Source organism: Pyxicephalus adspersus, chromosome 9 (genome assembly GCF_032062135.1).
Source record: "Pyxicephalus adspersus chromosome 9, UCB_Pads_2.0, whole genome shotgun sequence".
NCBI lineage: Eukaryota > Metazoa > Chordata > Amphibia > Anura > Pyxicephalidae > Pyxicephalus > Pyxicephalus adspersus.
The window spans coordinates 2,137,347-2,158,103 of NC_092866.1; the positions used below are offsets into that span (position 1 = coordinate 2,137,347).

The window sequence follows — 20,757 nt, forward strand, 5'->3', positions numbered from 1 at the left end:
GCATGATTTGTATTAGAAGGGGATGATCACCCTTCTGGCTCATGGCAGACCCCTGGCTTCCATCAAACATGTACGTGGGGGCAGCCATAGTTACTTATTACTGACTTCTCACTTCCTGCTTTGCAACACAACACAATGCAAGTCTGTGAGTAATTGCACTGATCCACTGAGAGCTCCCTCTACTGGCAGATTTACAAATATATATATATATATATATATATATATATATATATATATATATTGGATAGATATCTAAATACAATTATAATACATGAGTGATATGATGTAACGCTATATGAAGAATTGAGTTAGGCACTGTGATAATTTATAGAACCAGAATGTATGCTGCACTTTTATTTTAGGAACATCGATGATTTATGTTGTTGTTAATGAATAAATGCCGAGTTTTTTGTCTTACAGGCCTGCCCTGCTCCTCGTGCCACCGGACCCAGCGGAACCAAAGCTCAGCAGCCCGAATCCAAACCAGTCAAGCTTCCCCCTCCCAGCTCAGACGGTGGCTCCAATGTGGAGCGTGTAGAGCCGAGCGCGGCAGGTAGGTGGTGCTGTGTGATTTTTATCTATGCATCCAGCTGACTTGTGATATATAATGTTAGACATCGCACCCTGTGGGGGATTCCGGAGTTTCTTTGACGTGTCGCAGTAGGATGCTCTTATGCCGTGCTGGTTGCGTATCTATGTTTTGCTCGCTAGATCATATCTCTGTACCCACGGGAGACACCAGACACCGCTTAACCGTTTCCACCCTCTCCGAGTTCTTAGATTCTCTTTAGTGCAGTCATATCTGCAGATTTTTGTCCCCTGCTGGGCCCAATTCGTGTCATCTTTTATTGCGTCGTGCAAATGCGGCAAATTGGATGGACAGTATGTAACATGTGTGGGCAGCCCAACCATCGTATTTTGTTTTCTGATTGAGGAGGCGATAATATAAACATTACAAATAGTACAAAAGAAATCCATTGAAAGTTTCCTTTAAATGGCCACAAATACGGTGCCGGTTTTGTTCCGGGGGGTGGATGGAATTGAAAGCACCTTGGAGGGGTAAATTGCAGTCTACAAGAAAGTTCTTCCCTGGTGAAGTGGAATGAGGCCCCAGGAATGTGGGGCCAATGTGTAATGTGCATGACATGACACTAGATGGCGACAACGTAGCTAAATTTTCATGTTGGCAGACAGGTGCTCAGACTTCCCCCCCCCACCCACATTCCCCAGGCAGGTGAGCTTGTTTTCCTGTGTTGGGGGGGGGGGTCTGGCCGGCAGCCAGCTGTCGTTCCTATTCTTGGCAGTTGCTTAGCTTGAGGCCGGGAGATGATAAAGGTGTGTTTGTGTTACCTGTGAAAGAGGAGGAGGCCAGCAGGGCTGCAGCTGCCTCATTAACACCTGACACAGAGGGCCCCCCCGGGCCCCATCCTGCCCACTCAGTCCAAGGAGGCCAATGTACAAATGGCTTCATATGTTAATAAAAGGTGCTATTGTTTGAATAATGTCTGTGTGTTCATAGTGCACATAGGGCAATAGGTATCAATGGGCATTTTAGGCTTAGAATGGGGGGGGGGGTCCTGCTTCATGGACCTTTATAAAACACAGACGGGGAACAAAAACCAAGCAGCGAACAATTAAATTCTTCCATTAAAAAAGAAAAATAATATCCCTGATTGGTCAGCATGGGGCGTTTATATTGCCAGCTGCAACTCTGCCATGTATGAATTTCTTTTCACTTCCTGTCCCTGTGACAACCAGACAAGAAATAGGAGCAAAATACAGAAAGGAAATTCCCACCCTGACCTTTCCCTTCCGGTGTGATAATACGCTGGGTAAGGGCAGTCCAGTATTCTCCCTGGATTTTTTTAAACTGGGTGGGATGAAGCTGTAGGTGAGTGGCAGCCCTGGTATTGTGACCCAACTTTTCAGTCCCCACCCAGAAATAGCCAGAATGGTTACTGAAAAGTGCTGGGCGGTGCGCCCAGATACAAGGGGCTAGAATGAATGCTGGCAGTCGGTTTGTTTCACCCTCAAAGTGATGGGAAGCAGTTGGTGCAGCCAAATAATAGGCCAGCAGAGGGTCTAGTCCTATGCTGGTATTTGCATTTAGTTGGTGGGGCCTTGACCCCAGACTACGCAGAGACTATAGAAAAAGCCATTGCGGGGTTCTTCTTTATGGCATTCTTGGACTGGTAGTTCTGATCGGTGGCGGAGGATTGCCTGTGAGATGATTGCGTCAGGGACAAAAACTTTTTGCGGTTTTGTGGGGTAAAGTTTTTTTGATGAGGTTGAAGAGCAGAGCTGTTTTCCATGTGGGTGGCATGCTGTCGGGTGATCGGTGGCACAGACTGGCACAGGTCAGGCTTGTGGCATGCCAGGCACGGTGTCCCCTCTCGGCTGACTACCTCATACCACCCTCCCTTCGCTGGCTCAGCCAGAGAAGAAGGCTCCTAGTTTGCAGCCAATAAATTAACCGTAGGAGCAGCGCCAGGCAGACAGGCGGTCAGGAAGTGGCTCGGAGTGGGAATCCGGTCCTGGAAGAGGAGGGGGAGGGAGCTGTGCACTCTCTGTGTGGGCACAGCCAGAGGTACAGAGCTGTCGGAGTTCACTGTCCCCGAAAACTGATTCCCCCAATCCACCATCCACCCATGGAGGGATACGGCAGGGGATGGCCACCTAACCGCTTAGGTGAGTCTGACGAAAAGAGGAGGGGACTGGGTGGGCGGGCAGTGGGATGGCGTTGGGGAGGGGCTTGGAAGAGGAGAAAGTCCTGTATGTAATAGAATGCGTTTGTTAACCCTTCAGAGTCAGGAAGTAAAATTGTGTTCAATGATAGCAGATATGATATTAAGTTCAGTGACTGTCCCATAGGCCATTCATCACACTCGCCATCATTAACCCCATGTCCCCAAATACTGTGCGTCACCTGACCACCCTTCTCCAATCCTATTTCTCTCTAATGCCTTCCCCTTAAGCCCCTGTTACCTCCTCTGCTGGTCTCCCCTTGGTCACCACTGTTGGTCCCTCTTGTGATCTCCTCCCCCATCGGGTCCTTCAGTGATCTCTTCCTGTCTGGTCCCTCTGATCTCTTTCCCCGCCAAGTGCCTCTGATCTCCCCCGCCGAGTCCCTCTGTAATCTTTTCTCTCTTTGGTCCCCTCTGTGATCTTCTCCCTCGTTGGTCCCCTCTGAGATCTCCTCCCCGTTGGCCCCCTCTGAGATCTCCTCTCCCGCTGGTCCCCTCTGAGACCTCCTCCCCCGCTGAGTCCCTCTGTGATCTCCTCCCCTGTCAGTCCCCTCTGTGATCGCCTCCCCTGTCGGGTCCTCTCTGTGATCTCCTCCCTCGCCGAATCCCTCTGTGATCTCCCCAGTCGGGTCTCCTCTGTGATCTCTCTTCCCCTGTGATCTCTCCTCCCCTTTTGTGTCCCCTCTGTAATCTCCTCCCCTGTCGGGTCCCCTCTGTGATCTCCTCCCCCGTCATGTCCCCTCTGTGATCTCTCCTCCCCTATTGTGTCCCCTCTGTAATCTCCTCCCCTGTCGGCTCCCCTCTGTGATCTCCTCCCCTGTCGGCTCCCCTCTGTGATCTCCTCCCCCGGCGTGTCCCCTCTGTGTGATCTCCTCCCCCGTCGTGTCCCCTCTGTGATCTCCTCCCCTGTGGGGTCCCCTCTGTGATCTCCTCCCTTCTTGGTCCTCTCAGTGATCTCCCCCCGTTGGGTCTCCTCTGTGATCTTCTCCTACCTCATCGGTCCCGCCCTCGCCAAGTACCTCTGTGATCTCCTCCCCCGTCGGTCCCCTCTGTGATCCCCTCCCCTGTCGGGTCCTCTCTGTGATCTCCTTCCCCATCGGTCCCTTCTGTGATCTCCTCCCTAGCCGAGTCCGCTCCCTTCTGTGATCTCCTCCCTAGCCGAGTCCCTCTGTGATCTCCTCCACTGACGGGTCCCCTCTGTGATCTCCTCCACTGTCGGGTCCCCTCTATGATCTCCTCCCTCGTCAGGTCCCCTCTTTGATCTCCTCCCTGTCATGTCCCCTCTATGATCTCCTCCCGTCGGGTCCCGTATGTGATCTTCTCCCTTGTCGGTCCTCTCTGTGATCTTTTCCTCCCTCATCAGTCCCCTCTGTGATCTCCCTCTTGTCCGGTCTCCTCTGTGATCTTCTTTTACCCCGTCGGGCCCCCTCTGTGATCTTCTCTTCCCCGTCGGATCCCCTCTGTGATCTTATCCTCCCCCGTAGGATCCCCTCTGTGATCTTATCCTCCCCCGTAGGGTCCCCTCTGTGATCTCCTCCCCATCAGGTCCCCTCTGTGATCTCCTCCCCATCAGGTCCCCTCTGTGATCTCCTCCTTCTCTTTTGGGTCCCTCTGTCATTCTATCAGTGATTTCCACTGTCAATGTTTGATCACTACTGTTGGCCCCTTTTGATTCCTAATATGTGTCCCTCTGTTATCTCCTGCGTCATTCTCCTGTGATCTGCAGTCTGTTGATGATCTGTACTGTCAGTCTCCTGTGATCTTTCTCCTGGTTGCTCGGTGTGGTCCTGGTTTTCTCGGCTCTCTTTCATCTCTCTGTCTGTATATAATTAGCTCCTCTTCACCTCTACATCTGCTCAGCCTCGGTTTCCCTCACACTGCTGTCACCGGCTCTCTCCATCTTATTAATGTGCCATTTAATGTCTCCATCCTACTCGCTGCGCCATTAACTCTCCTATTCATCAGAGTCCGCGCTCTGCCGCCCCCTGCATCTCCCTCCTGATATCACTGCGCTCCAATTCCCCCGTGTCACCCCTCTTCCATCTTCTATTCCTTTATCTTCCCTTCCACCAGTGTCCATGTTTATTTCCTACAATCTCTATTTTGTTTCCCTCCAGATGCTTTTTTATCTCTCACCAGTCTTCCCCCCACCACCTCCATCTTGTCTTGAGCTTACATTTTGTCTCTATTCAGCCTCCAAATCAGAATTTCTCAACTTGAGGTTACTGGGGATTCCCCAAGCATTTTGGGCTCCTTAGATTGGATTACACTGACCCCAGCGATCTTTTGGCCATTGGTAAGGAGTCCATTCTGTCTTTCCCCAACCTCCACCTTGTCCTTGGCTTCCATCTTGTTCCTCCTCAGCCTCCATCTTATATCCCCCCACTCTCCCCTAGGACCACACTGAGCACTCAGGAAATATGAGGAGGGGGGGGGGTGGACTTCCAATAAATCCTCCACAAACTATCTGGTCTCCCTTCAGCCTCAGTCTTGTCTCATTCTAACCTCCATCTTGTCTACAGCCTCCATCATGTTATTCACAAGTTTCCATCTTTTGTCCTTTCAACATCTCCCCGTCCACCCACCAACTTCAGCTGTTTAGTCTCCCTTCAACTATTCTTGAGGTAGGTTTAGTTTTCTGCAAGCTTCCATCTTGTGTCCTCCATCTTCCATGATTCCTCACACATTGTGACTTCGGCTCACACATTGTGATCTTCCTCTGCCTTCCTTTTTGTCCCATTCGGCTTTCAACATTTCTCCCTCCATCCTCAATCTTGTCTTCAGCTTCACTTGTGTCCTCCACAAGCTTCTGTCTCCCTAAAATCTTCATGTTCTCTCTTCCTGGCCTTCATCGTGATTTTAGCCTGAATCCTCCTTGCAGCCTCCATACTGTCTACCACCAGCAGCAGCCAGGCATTGTTTCCTCATTGTTGCTGTGTGTTAGATTCAGGGCTCCCTCCACGTGTTACAACCTGATTGTACAACTTCCGGCCTTTGTACACGGAGGACGTTCATGAATCATTCATTCAGTGTGTATCTGGTGGAGTGAAATGATGAACTTTGGGCAGACATTGGCCTCCTGGTCAGCCCTTTATGATCCCCTGTCAGCTGCCATTTCAGTGTATGTCTCCAGGCTTTGATTTGTCATACGTGTGCTGCTCATGTGTGTTATCACCAAGCACCTTTACGCTCCAATCATTGCCTGCAGCTATAATTTTTGAGTTGGCAGTCAGACCAAACAATGGTTGGGATTGCCCATTGTTACCCTTATGATGCTATGACCACCACACTGAGCACAAAGAATCATTCAGGCTTTCTGTGGGAGCTCCCCGAGGTGCCCATCAGACATGGCTGACATCTGCGAGGAAGCTTCTGTGTCTGTCAAATGGTTGGAATCACACGTAAAGGATGTGGGCTCAGAAATGGAGGAGTAAATGTGAGGAGGCCAGACAGGTGAGCGGCGGGGTAATAGGTGCATCCATTTGTAGGTGGCACTCACCCTCTTAATGGACTCAGCGAGTGCAGCGGCATCAGTGAGTGTGCAGGATTGAGGTGGAGCCCCCTACCTGTAGTGTCAGGTGAATCATCTTGTCCTTGGGGAATATTTTATACACAATGCACCCTGCTTTATATCACTTATTATTTTCAGGGGCTGTGGGGTCAGACCACGGCCCTGTGATAGAATGTTGGGGGTCTTGTAGTCTTGTGGGATTCTGGATTCCTTTAGGTGAATGTTCTCAGTCAATATGGCAGGGCAGACAGAATGATTCACTGTAAGCAGCTCCTCCAGGAGTGGCAGAAAAAGGTTGGCACTTTGCATGCCCAATAAAAGGCCTGTCAGACATGACAACAATAAAATCTTAATAGTAATTGTAAAATTTTCCAGAAATATTTGCTCTTCATGATGACCCCATTTGAGAACTGCCATTGTTTTCTGTGCCCATGACACAACAGGAAGTGAAAACCAAATGTTGCTCATGGCCTGTGCTGGCCATCTTCCATTCTATGTATGCAGCGGGTTCATCCAGTGTGTGCGGCCTCCTGATGCAGAACGATGGCCGCAGGGCAGAGAGGATTATGCTGGAGACTGTGGCTTTGGCAGCCGGCCCATGTTCCCGCTGAGCCTTCCTCAGAAAGGTGGGGGGTTGAGAGATGACGATGTAATAGCTGTCTCTAACGGGCGCTTTATTGCTTTCCGACATATCAGGGAGCAGGGTGCAGGTTGGGGGGGCTAATGGGCACACTGTACCATTCTCTCATGGCCCCGGCACGTACCGAGTGACTGCAATGTGCCTGCCGCCTGCAGAAATATCGCCTGCATCCCTTATAAATGCGCCTAATAAAACTCAGGGCGTTGTTTTATGTTTCTACATTGGTTGACCTCCCAGCATGCAACATCCTCGCTAACCATGCAACCGCACAGTGCCGGAACCTCTCGGCCATCATCAATGTCTTCGGCCTGCCATCACCCCTTAGCTCTGTCTAAATGAAGGCCATGACCCCGCTGCAGGGGAATTTCACCGTCGGCCCGCACCTTTCCTCCATATGGCAGCATCCTTCTCCTCTTATCAGGCAGATAAGGCCCCGTGGAGACATCGGTTTTACTGCCGCAATAAAGCCGAAGTTTATTTTACACATAAAAAAAAATGCACTTAAAACCCGGGCGAGCCATTTTGGTCCGGCGCCAACACATGCGAGCAGAAGGCACGCCACAGACTTTTCCCCCGCAGGAGTCTATATGCGCGCCTCTGCACCCGCCTAGAATTTATGGCAAGTCGATGTCTCCATATAGGCACTCGGCTCAATGTTACCGCACCTGCACATTGCAGCTCGAGGTAGACTCCGGTGAGGTTGCACCAACTAATATTTTGCAGCCTTATAAGGGATTAATATAAAAATGGCAACAGGTATAACGCACAACGTGGGTGTCTCAATCGGTTGTGCTGGTTGTCTGGTGGAGAGCGGTGGAGTTCCCCTTTATGGCGGAATACGGCTTGGAGTGTCAGCGGCTCCATCCTTTGCTCCCCCTCTGTCACTGCTGATTAATGTCTCCCCGGCACTCCAGCAGGATTATGGATGGGGAAAGTTTCTAAGATGATGGATCTCCCGCGGCGGTCCTGCCCATATCACCAGAGACTCTGTGTCAGCACCAAGGGTTAAACGCCCCACCGCAGAGATTTCTCTGGCAGATTGATGAGGATTAATGGCCAATGACGGAGGGGCCCTATTGTGACACCCAGGGCATGCTGGGTAATATTTTGAGGGTTCCCCCTTTCACAGGCAGAGCATAATAAATGGCAGAAAAGGTTTTTTCACGCAATTTATTCCTTCTCATCAAGATCGGGGGGGGGGGGGGGGGCTTCACAGAGAGGCCTATATTTAATTACCTGACAGGGAATATTTCAGTGATAAAAGGAAACTTTTAGAATTCTAATTGATGAGTAGAATTTTATGGAATGGGTCAGAAGGTTCTGCAGGTCCAGATTTGGTCATGTGGAAGGCGAGTCCGATGGCAGATCATCAATCTGGTGTAACCTCTGGTTAGAAGGTGACCTTACAGATCAGCGATAATTATGTGACACAAGGTCAAAGGTCAGCAGCTCCCTGGGAGGGGGGGGGATTATGTGAACTGACCCCCTGGCTAATTACAGGGTTAACCCTTAACAACTGCCAAGATCAATGAAAGCCAATATTGGTGTGGTAATTGCACAATTGTAATTGCATTGGTGTGGTTGGTTCCCTGGCGTTCTGATAAGTGTCCATTCACATCATTTCTAGTTTGTAGATCGGTACTGATCCAGTTTTGTTATTCTGAATTTTTGTTGGGTAAAAAAGGCTCTGGAGCCCTAAAACATTAGCTGCTCTGGGGGTGACAATGCTGCTTCTCTATACAGTACAGTGAGTGTTGTCACCCTGGGACAGGAAGTGTGTGACTGCCTACAAAGTTACAACAGATAAAAAAAGGGGAAAAAATGGATAAATATCAAATTTTTCAGCAGACTGAATCTGTTTAAATGTGTTCTCTTGGTGCTGGCCAATGGCTGGGACTTTACCTGTCTGTGTGGCCCCACAGACCTGAAGGGGTTAATCCACCTTAATGAGCAGCGGCTGTGTGTCACCTGCTCCCGTCTAGCGCTCAGCGTTCTTTCTGCCAGAAGCTTTGTTTGCTCCTCCAGTGGTGCTTAAACAGCCGGCCTTTGGCACGGTGACCCTAGCAGGTGTTCTGGGGAACCTGCATCCGCCTGCCAAATCTACGAAGGGGGAGGGCGCTTATCCATCTCACCAAGAGAGATCCTTCAGGCCCAGCAGTGGATGGGATTTGGATCCGGATTGTGCGGATGAAGTGCCAGCTCCCTGGCATCTCCCACACTGCGTGTCACCGCAGCCCCACCATCACTTCCCTTTTCTGCTGATTCCATAATTGCTGCGTGCGATGCAGAAACGGCCTCTTCGGCTCCTCTGTCTCTAGGCGTTTTGGCTTTAAATAGTTTGAGGCGCCAACAGCGAATAAAAATCTCTTCTGTGACTAATTATCCACAGCCTGACCTGCGCTTGAACTCTGTGAATGCCCCACACCTTGTCAGCGGGACAGGAAGTGAAAGGAATCTCCCGAACAGAGCGCAGCAATGGCATCAAAATCTGGTCTGTTCTAGACGGCAAATTTCTGCCCCCCTTAGCACCATCTCAATCCAGGAAGTAGATGGTGACCCAGGATGATGACTGAACAAAGATAGCTCTGTAAATTGGAATGTGCAGCACCGCTAATTTATGACAGGTCAGCTTTATACTGTCAGAGCCTCTGGACTCCATCTTGTAATGCCACCACGTGGTTATAAAGAGGACCTGTCAGTGTCAAATGTAACCTTAACAAAAACATGAAAACAACGCTGAGAGGGGGAGTAGTGGCGCCCTCCTGTGGTGGGGATTGTCAGGGAGGCTGTGGTGTATTTATGAGTGTCGGGAACCATAGGAAGGCCTCTGATGGGTGACCCTGGTCTATGATGTATGTCCCTGGCCTTTGATGGGTGTCCCTGATCTATGATGTGTGACCCCGGCCTCTTATTTATGTTTGGTTGAATCTCTGAGCTGGAAGGCTGAATCCTGGGCTATAAGAGGCTGCGTTGGTTATTGCAGGGCCGGGGTGACCCCGCTCAGACATAATTCCTGGCAGAGGCCTCTGGAGGTGTCCGGATTTTATATCAGCCTGTAAATCATAGGACGCAGGCCTGCAGAACATTAGAAACTGCTCCGCACATCTATCAGGAGCCCGGCCTGCCGTACAGCCATAGCAAATCACTGCCAAGCTGCCATTTATTACCCGCTGACCTCCCCCCACCCCCCAGTGCCGGCCTCATTCATTGGCACAGCAATGCCGCACACGTTCATCACCTGCCGCTTAACAGACCGCACACAACTTTGGCGCCATTCTGCAGCTTTTTGCCCAATGACCTGCAGTTCTGAATGGAAAGGGGCAGAATCTCTGCCAGGTTTTTATTACCATCTCTGTTCAGTCCATGCAAAGACCAATCTACCACAATTTGTATCGCCCTCTCTGGGGACGCGTCCGTAATGACCGCAATATTTGAAGCAGATGATGCCAATCTCTCCGTTACCCTGGCGCTGCGATCCGGCAATGTTGGGGTTAACCGTGTCGCAGTAACAAGCACCGCTGAGCTTCAGAAGAGCTCATTACAGCGCTCAGCAATTTCCTGACGTGCTGGAAAATATCTGCGTGACCAAACACCGATTCTTCCATTTTCAACAGAAAGAACCTCACAGCATGAGGGCGCATCTGTCGGATGGGGAGAAAATAGTGGCAGATCCCCACGGCGGGGCAAATCAAGAGACAATGGGCATATCTCCCACTATTCCCCAACTCTTGCTGGGAAATACGCCCGCCCGTAGTCACCCCACTGTTCTGAATTCCCAATCTCGGGGTCCTCAGCAGCCCCCATCCCCATATTTCTATCTGGACTCCCTTCCCCATCTTAAGAAGAGTTTGATTTTATGATGGCAGCTGAATCCGTGGAGATGTGTTGGTGCCACCTTACAGACGAGCGCTCCCTTTGATTTGTCACTGCAATCTGCCTAGAAGCCTCCCTTAAGTCTCGCCCAGTGCAGAGTGACATTTTCACACAGGGCGAGGTGAGTGAAGTCTCTGCGCTTGGCTGGTCACATAACTCGGAGAGATATTATTACCGGATAAAGGTGCCCCAAGGAGGCGCTGTGACCATGAATCACTGCTGACATCAATTAGAGGGTACGGGGGACTCGGGAGACCGGCTGCGGCCTGAGATCACCTCCTGGATACTCAGCCTGACACTGCCCGGCAGACAAAGGCATGCTGGGACCTGTAGTCACACAGCCATGGAAATATTGCAGTGTAGATATAAACCGCAATTCATTGCTCAGCATGCATTAAAAATGTTATTCAGCCAGTCTTGTAAACCTGACAACCCCCCCCCCCCATTTCACTAAACGCCTATTGATCAGATCAATGTTCCCTTTTGGTCTGATAACCAAACCTGGGATAGTATTCTGTCTGAAAATATTTTTGCTGATCCTGCCAGAAAGCTTGTGAACTTATACCTTCCTCTCTTCCTAGTGCAGTCTCCACAATCTAAGGAGCGGTGGGCTGTAATCCATGAGATTTTTGTTCTTGATTTGAAAATTGTTTTAATAAAACTGATTCATGAATATAATATTCAGCTATTCTTGTATAAGCTGTCAGTGTCGGCACCAAACACTAGAGGGCAGTAGCATTGCTGCACTCACATCCCACCTAACGCCATCAGCCAACCAGATCTCAGTCTGTTGCTCCTCCTACTACGCACTCCTGAATTATGATTGGCTCTGGGTTGCTGTGGGTCTCTGCACATGCCTCTTGAACCCCATTATTCAGTACCCAATATCTGTGGCAGAGCATTTATAAAATTCAAAGATTTCATTGGGTTCAGATAAACACACGGATGAGACACACAAGTGAACCTTTTTACCTTCCAAAAGATATGTGGTCATCTTATGATCCAATAAACATACCGGACAGAACAGCTGGGCCCTCCTCCTGTACAGTGCACACCCACAGCCCGTGATTGTCTAGTGAAGGAGCAGCAGCACCCTGGTGAGGTCATCATTCTGCTCCCAGGCTTTACTTATACAGGGGTTTTGTTCCTCCTTCTTCCTTGCTGAGGGTTTACAGGAAGCTAATAAAACAGTTAAAAAACAAATAATATGCAGACACCCCTCATCTAAAGGCTGATTCTCTTCTCTGTAGTTATCATGGAGGTTAGAAACCCACAGAGGTGCACTGTGAAAGCCCTGGTAAATTTCTGGCTGCAAAGGGGTATAACATTTTTTTGCATTGATATAGTTGACTTGAAGAGGACCTGTCAGTCCCCAGCATTTTCTGTACATTGTTTTTATCTGCAGCTGATGATATCATGTGATATCATGTCCCCCTCTCCCATCTTTTGGGAAATGATCGTAATGCGACCCAAAGCTTTAATGCAATTTTCTCTGATGTCAATGAATGGAATTATCACATAAATGCGTCCTGTTTGCTGTCATTGAATTGGTGCGTCGCTCTGATAGTATCTGCGCTGGGCGGGTAAGTGCAGAAGTTCTTGCGTCTGGACAATGTCACCCCAACAAGATCTGGCAGGCTTTGGTCTTCGCCTCTTACTGACAACCTAATGTGAGACAGATGAGCTGAGCGCACGTCCTGCTCTGATGGGGGGCAGGTGATGGCAGAGACTCTGGTGAATACAGTGTGACACGGCGGGGGGGGGATTGTATCCCTAAATCCCTCACTGCCCAATCACCGGTGGGGCTCTTTTACCCCAGCATAGGTTTGGCTTCACCCCTCATTCTGTGTCTGTACACCTCAGAGAACTGCTCACTAACTTTACAAATCGAACTGAAAAAGCGAAGATTAGAAATGCTTTTTATTGTCGTGCAAAATCAATTCTGTATTTTCCGTAAATTACTGGCTGTGCGGGTCCAGAAGCTTAGCCCCTCCCCTTATTTCCCTGTGGGAGGAGTGAAGAGGAATCCAATACAATCTGACAGCTCTAAGTCTGCCGGGGCTGCTGACATATCATCCAAGATATTGGCACCCAGCAGGAGTCCTCGGGGTTGCTGGATGTCTACACCAGGGGCAATTTTATTAGTTTTTGGATGAGAAGATTGACAGGGCCTCTTTATTGCCCAATCTCAAGCCAATACATACCCTAAATTACCTGTACAATACTAGCCGGTAAGAATCTGCAGATTCCCACCCCCACCACCCAAAACTGTGGCAGTATAAACCAAAGAGCCACAACCAGCCAATCAGATGCTTTGGCGAAAGACACCAGTCACACCCATGAGGGAAGATCTCCAGACCCCTGGAATCCTCCACTTGGCACAATCCCCTCAATGGTGAACAGATACAATTCTGGTCTCACTGGATCTGTCCTGTACACCTTTATCCTGGGCCCAGGGTGGCGTCATATGAACCCGGCGACTTATGGAGTGCTGAGCCGCTCCGCTTGTTTTGTTGCGACCTCCGAAGAAATATTTGTGTGGAGAACGAACAATGCAAAGTGGAAACAACTCAGAAGATAAGATCTGTTGCCATTGTTGGTGACCCTGGAGCGCAGGGCTGCACTTCCATTTCCTAATGGCTCTTCAGGCCAGAAATCCAAAATTTATTTTTATAACTCGCAGATATCCGAGTCGGAGAATATTCAAGGCAACGAACAACAAAACCCTCTACTGACCAGGAGCAGAGGCGCAGAAAAACAAATAAGGGGTCTATGCCTCAACCTGAGATAGTGGGCGGAGCCATGCAAATGATTGGTATATACTGTATATGGAGCCGGATTTGTACCCCGTGGGCAAAAGTAAAGAGCCCTCACCAAGCTGTGACCACAAGGCTGGAAGATTACAATGTCATTGTATTGTGGGGTATTACCAGGACCTTTCACTGGGGACCCCTAAACTCCATCATTGGGTGAGGGTGGGGTCTACATATCTGCTCATATAATGGATGTGTATACGCAGTAACTACACGGTGAATCTACAACTGAATGTGACTCTGGCATTACTCAGCCAGTGATCGATCAAAAAAAAAAAAAAACGTACACCCATCTCCCCCCCCCAGGAAAATTAAATCTCCATAAACTAACACCGAGGTGCCATTAAATGCAGTCCAGATCCATTAAACCTCATTAAGCTTCAACGCTTCCCAGTGCCAACTCCGCCAGGCCCCGGACTCGGCTTTAATTTGATGGGTGTTAAGGGAGAATTAGTTATTAATTGCCATGGCTGAGCTGCTGCTTTTATCCCTCAGTGGCTGCCCCGGATTGTGCATTGCTCAGAAGCTGCAGACGCGTGACAGCGCCACAACGCTCCCATCCGTCCGCCACATATAGCCCCCTATTGTCAGAATGGGAAGACTGGGACAACAGCTTGTAGTATTGCAATAAGGAGAAACCAGGCTGCAGGGATATTGACCCGATTATTAATGAATTGCAAGGTGCACTTCAACCTCCTGTCACATGTTTCAGTGCTGTGTAATGTCCCCTTAAGTGGGCTAGGCTGGGATCCGGCTCAGGTTCTGGTCCACAGAGATGCAGCCAGCTCCATGGGTAACTTGCATGAGCTGCGTTCTGAGATGGGGCTTAGTGCTCATTATTCTGCACTTTCCCGGCAGTCTTCCCCAGGGATGGCAGAGCTGGAGCTATTTTATCTCAGCAAACCTGACCTTGTGTGCAAATAAAATCCCTGACTTCTGTCTGAGGGTTGCCCCCTCCAAAAATTTATAGTTTAATCCTTCCTTCATCACCTGACCTTCCATTATGAGTGCATTTCCTGCACCACTGGGATCCTCCGCTGATCCTCAGACATTCCCTGTTATGCCGGTCACTGGCTGATAGAAGGGGAAAGATGAACAATTGGTGAATGTTTTTTTTTTATGACCATAAAAAAAGTGGGGGCAAGTTGAATAAATTTTTAGGCTTTGGTGAGATTGCCTAGAGTTGATGTCATCACTCTGCTGCAGACAGGAGGAAGTATTTCCTAAGTCTTCCCCTCCCTTAGTGATCAGATTGCATTTTTGTATCCAATCACAAGGTGAGAGGTTGCAGCAGGAGCTGATCTGTGTCAGATATTTAGATTGACATAAATGTGTCATTTTTGATACTGCATCCCAGGTCGTAAACGGTGATCCTGGGCGATGACTGAATTCTAATGGCGCCATCTCTTGTCAGGGGAAGTGATCTTGGTAATAAATACCTAGCAGGGTTACACTGACACATTACTTAGCATTTATGGCCTTTTATCAGATGACATTTTATACTTTGCTCCACGCTAATCATTGCGTTTAATCGTTTTTTTTCCAGTCGTTTCCTGGCCTCCTATGCAGCTGTCTCTTTTCCGAGCATCCTCCTTGCGCGGTCTCTTTTCCCCGGTCTCTCTCTGGCTGCGCTCTCCTTCTTTATCCCACACCTGTTCTTTGCAAAATTAATGCAGCCCCGGCGCCCGGGAGCAGCTTGCGGGGAGGAGGGGGGTGGAGAGATAGCAGCACAATACCGAGCTGAAAGCCTCAATTAACTTAATTCCTCAGAGGAGAGCGCTGATCCCCAAATGCAGCGGCGGTAAACGCTTCGCAGCCGTCTGCAGAGCCGCGGCTGTAGGTGTCGGAATTTGACTAATCGAGTGGAGGGTCAGAGCCGGGAATATAATGACCTCCTGGACTTGGCTGCTTTTCCCAGTGATTTATGTGCTATTAGAAATAGGTCAAACAACATGAGGATATAAAGCCGGCCTGTGCAGTCAGCTGGATTGCTGAGCGAGGGGATGGCGGCCCCCGGCATGGCGGTCGGGTGATGTGCGCATAACACACCTGAACGTAGATGGATGAGATTAATATCTAATTATCCATCTGCTTGCAATCTTTTGTTTACTCCTGCTAAGCCTCAAAACCAAATCTGCCGCATTGGTTGTGTTGGCGCTTTTTGAAGATTATGTGATTGTTTAGGTCACTGATCGGTTTGTGAGGCTCTGAGATAGAGAACTGGGGTTCTTTAGCTATAGCTGGGTCTATGGAATGCAATCTTGCCATGTGGTTGTAGCATTCCACAGACACCGCTGACCGCAGCCCCAGGTGGCTTCCTCAGGCTAAGGCAGAGGCAGTGAATATAGAAGAGTATTGAGGCCTGCAATACCTATCATGGACACAAGGAGGGTGGGGATATAGCATAGTGTCATTTAGGATGTTGACTCTGGGGCCATTTGTACCCTTAGCAGTGCTATAGTACTTGTAGTGCCACCTACAGTTCAGGTAGTAGAAGTGATGACATCACGGCTCTCTAGGAGTGATGGCCTCCTCTAGGGAGGAGACTGTAAATATTGTAATAGTGTTTGTAGTCCTGAAATACCTATCATGGGCATTAGGGTGTGAGAAAGCATAATGCCATCTAAGATGTTGATTTAGGGGGCATTTGTACCCTTAGCAGTGCAGTGCTTCCTGCAGTGCCATCTACAGTTCATGAAATAAAGTTTGTTAAAAAAAATCATCCTCATGAGTAGAAGTGATGACATCACAGCTCCCTAGGAATGACATCATCACTCTCCTGAGTATTTTACAGTAAATTCTACATGAATCACTTTGCATGATGTAACAATATCGGCCATCTTTTTTCCATATCGTATTACCAGTTATCCTTACAGTAATTTCCCCCAGGTTTCTGCTGTCACTCTTATTATATTGCCATGTGTGATGGTCCCAGCATTATTGGCAGGGTTACTGCCCCCTATCATGAGGTGTTACCCTGTTGGGAGGTGGCGGATGGGTTGTTGGTGGGGGGGTGATGGTGAGAAAAGGACAGAGCGCCAGGGAGGAAAGCTGGAGTCAATCCGCCGCCATCCATTATTCATGAGTCCTGATTTCACATCATTTCTTCTCGCTGCCGCTACAACCTGTCAGTAAATAAGGCCTCTGCATTATTTATAAAACACAGCCGCGAGCCGGGAGAACAAGCACTTCTGCTATTATTGGGGAGGCAGAGAGGCTTTGGCGGTAAAAATAGACAGGACGGATAAGTGCGCAGGGCAGAGAGATGGAGCGGCACCACAATCTGGGGCCAAAACCTCTCTCACCTCTCTCCAGGCTGATCTGGCTCTGAAGTAAGAGCTGTGAGTTAAAGGGCCACTCCAGCCAGATGGCTAAATACACCGCTCACAAAATCTGTATAGTAAGGCCAGTGCTCGTCAGATCCCTGTGCATATTGACCGTAACAAAATCCTGACATTCTGCAGATTCCATGTCATTACTGCTTGCCCAACCACTAGAGGGAGTCACGTCTCTAGTGACATGGATACATTTAATATTCTTGCTTCCTATTATTATTATTATTATTAAACAGGATTTATATAGCGCCAACATATTACGCAGCGCTGTACATTAAATATTTTGTGTTATAATTAGAAAACAAATTTCCTCATTCATGGCAAGCCAACGTATGGATGACTGATCAATAGTCCCCTCTTGTGTTGCACCTTTTGGTTTTGGTGTGGAAAAAAGAAAATTTTTAGACTTTGCAGCATTTACAGATTCATGGAAGGATCACAAGAATGCCATAGAAAATTTACACAGCAGTAGGGGATACCAGATGGCCAGTGGCAGGAAGTGAGATCAGTGTTGAGAAATGCAGCTTCCCGTTCCATGGTCTACGTTTTATTTTTTATGTTTTTGTTTTTTTCATGAATCGGCTGCAAAAAAAGAGTTTTTTGTTTTGTGGCCCTTTAAGAAAGCTGAAGGTTTGTCGCTTTGCTTCACTCATTCACCCATTGGCAGACAACCCGTGCGATGAACGATGAGCTGCATTTCTCCGAGTGACACCATTTGGGTTACATGTAAAATGGACGCCCCCCCCCTTCGCCCGCTCATTCTTCCGCCATTATTACCATATTAACGTGTTTTATGTTCCTAGCGGTAATGCTCTTAATTAAAATCTTCATTCGCGCTGAATTAAAAATGAATGTAAAGCTTCTAAACGGGCAAATAAAACAAAAGAGGTAATTAAAATTTTGTTAAAAGAAAAAAACTCAGAATTGCCAAAACAAGTGCAGGAAACACTTTTGTGGAATGGCTGAGCACCATTCGCATTTCACCATTCGCGTGGTGATGAATAATAAAAGTCATAGGTAGGTCCCCCTGCCATGCCAGCTGCTGGTGGAACATGGCGACCCATTGAATGGCACAACTATTTCCCCATTATATGGTGATATGGAAGTTTTACCTAAAACCGGAGGGGAAAGGGGGGAGGGGATTCAAGTGCAGATATTCCATCAGTTGTCATTAAATATTCAATTATGACGGTGGGGTAGTATAGTACAGGATAAAAAATCCTTCCCCCCCGATTAGTGTAGGAAATATTCCCACTTAATTTCTTGCTCCCCCAGCTTGCCCTCTACTTTGTTATATGACCACCCCATCCTTCCATATAGTGCAGGATTGCTGGTCCTGCAATGTACAGGATGACGTCAGAGCTGCATAACCCCTCCCTGTTTTATCCAAAACTAAAAAAAAACTTTGTGTTACATACAATTTGGAAAGGATTCTCAACTGTTGCAGATTACTCATGGCCCATAAATAGTTTATTTGGTTTTGAGTGATTTCTGACTTTTTACAATAAGATGCAGATCGGCATTCTGCAAACAGCAGAGTCCAGTGTGGGGGTCATAGCACAGAGTTGCATCCCATCAGGCGCATGTGGGAAATGAATCTGTCAAATATATTGAAAGAGATCTTTACAGCAATGAAGCTCCATTCATAACCTCTTATTACAAGGATTGGTGTCATGTGACTAAAAGTTACAATTTTGCAGTCTGATCACCGGAGAAAGGGCAACTGAGTTTCTCCTGCCTGCAGCAGCCCAGTTTCATGAATCTCAGCCTAGGCAAAGTCACTGAGCGGATCTCAAGGATGACTAAAAGTTTGTGAATCTGTTGCTTAATCTGGTTTCATGTCAGCAATGTGTTTACCGGTAAATACACCGACAGGTCCACTTTAAAGAGCCAGTACCTTGCAATGTGCTCAGGACCTGCTAGCTAACTGCCAGTTTATCAGTTCGCAGCAAGGTCGCGCTTGTTCCAACCTATAGATTTTTGCCGCATTCCGCCTCTTCCATTCGGGGAAAAGATAAGAGTGCCCGTCTCTCTGAGGAATGCTATAGTTTATTGCGACTTGGTGCACCCAGAATTGCAATAGGCACAACCGAAACTCCGGGCAGCGGATCAGCAGTGTATTAACTGCAATGACGTCTCCAGGAAAAGTGGCGGAGTAAAAGATTGGCGCTCTTAACCTTTCAGATAGCGCAGGAAATGTCCGCTGTGATGCACAGCCAGACGTACACCGTGTCCTTTTAAACCCCCACAGTCCCCAAGCGCCCCCCCCCCTCTTTTCTTCCCCCGCCCGGCCTCTCTTGATTCCCATCTTCTCCTGACAGTTTTATTGGCAGGCGAGGCGCGCCGGAGAGATAGGACGCCATTTACACCGCCGAGGCCATGACTTTGCAAGGAGACCATTAACATAAATCCGCCATCGCATCGGGCAGCTGCCTCTTCAACCTGTGGCGGATGCAGTCAGATGTGCGCTCAGGCACTCGCCATCCTGGCAGCCACATCCCATTAAGTAAATCTTATTTACTGTGCGGCTGCATCAAACCGCCCGCAAACGGGAAGGCAGAGCGCGCCTCCATCATTGGGTTTTATGAAGAGCATTAACGCCGGCCGTCTAATTTGCACCTTTATATTCATTAGACTGCGGCGCTGCGATATGTCACGGCCCGGCCGGGGATTTAGACGCGGATCCAGAAGATAAACTATTGACAGGCCAGATGTATTTTTACATTACCGCGCCTTTACAATAGTTTATGCCGAGAGAGCGGAATATAAATTGCATTATTAAATATGGAGCACTCCGAGAGGGGAAGCCGCGCTTGTCGGTTCAGAGAGAGGAGATGATAATCGGGGCGAGGAGGGAGGGAGGAAATGCTCCGTCCTAATTTCTCAGGGGTCAGCGTGTAAATCGCACCGGATTTATTAACTTCCGCTGCTCATAATTACTTGTTTAGATCAGAAATCAGGTGGCCAATAAGGCTCCATTACAGCTATTATGGGTAATTCTGAGGATGCTGCTGTCCCATTAAAGGGTTCAGCGGGCAATTTGTGAACCCCCCTCCCCAAAAAGATAAAAAAAAACAAGATCAGAGATTTACCAGACAGAAAGAACCAAATCTGATCAAATAAGTAATGGAAGGGAAGCCAATTGTTTTATACAAATTTAAGTCTTCTGAGGAGCCGCCGATGGACGTAAGAGAGCAGTCCAAGCAAGATTCGGCTTCAGATGTTTGAGGTTGCATTCGTTTTACTGCAGGGCAACACTTGATGAATCCCTAGAGAAACATTGTTGTCACCCTAGGACTGGAAGGCTGTGGGGCCTACAGAACATCGTCTTCTCTCTTCTTCACTTTAACATGAGGGGGTATTCTATAGTTTACAGATAAACTTGGGAACTGATGACAGAGAGTACAGGAAGTTATCAGCTCAGATTTTTGGTAGGATCAATTAATATATTTTTCATCAGATATGAGAAGGAGCTTCGTATGTCATGCCACCTGCAAGCTGAATCTGGAGACTTTCTAACCAGGGTACAGGTATCAGCCCCGTTGTATATAGATGACCAGCATGTCTGATCAGAGAGCTTTCTCATTTTTGGCCATTACTTCTTATCGTAAACCCTTCCCATTAGCCCTCCTGGACTCCTCCATCTTTTCCTGCACGCCAGAGATTTATCATTATTGGGCTGTGGATATTGACCGCGCTGCGAGGTTAGAAGCTGTAATTTGCGGCCTCGTGGGGAATCACTGCTGTCTCTAATTGTGTTATAATGCCCCTACCTGAAAGCTGAGACAATTAAGCCATCTTTGTCCAATCAATGCTGTTGATGTGAGGGGTTTTATTGGTC

General features: G+C 48.3%; 1 protein-coding gene across 3 annotated transcripts in view; it reads left to right on the forward strand.

Annotated features, from left to right (window-relative positions):
• Positions 1–20,757, forward strand: part of GSE1 (Gse1 coiled-coil protein) — a 184,019-nt gene that overhangs the window by 47,452 nt on the left and 115,810 nt on the right. For all 3 annotated transcript variants that reach the window (XM_072421462.1, XM_072421461.1, XM_072421463.1), the window contains exon 2: positions 421–553. In XM_072421462.1, coding sequence (XP_072277563.1) covers positions 421–553 — 133 coding nt within the window. The remainder of the gene's footprint in view (positions 1–420; positions 554–20,757) is intronic.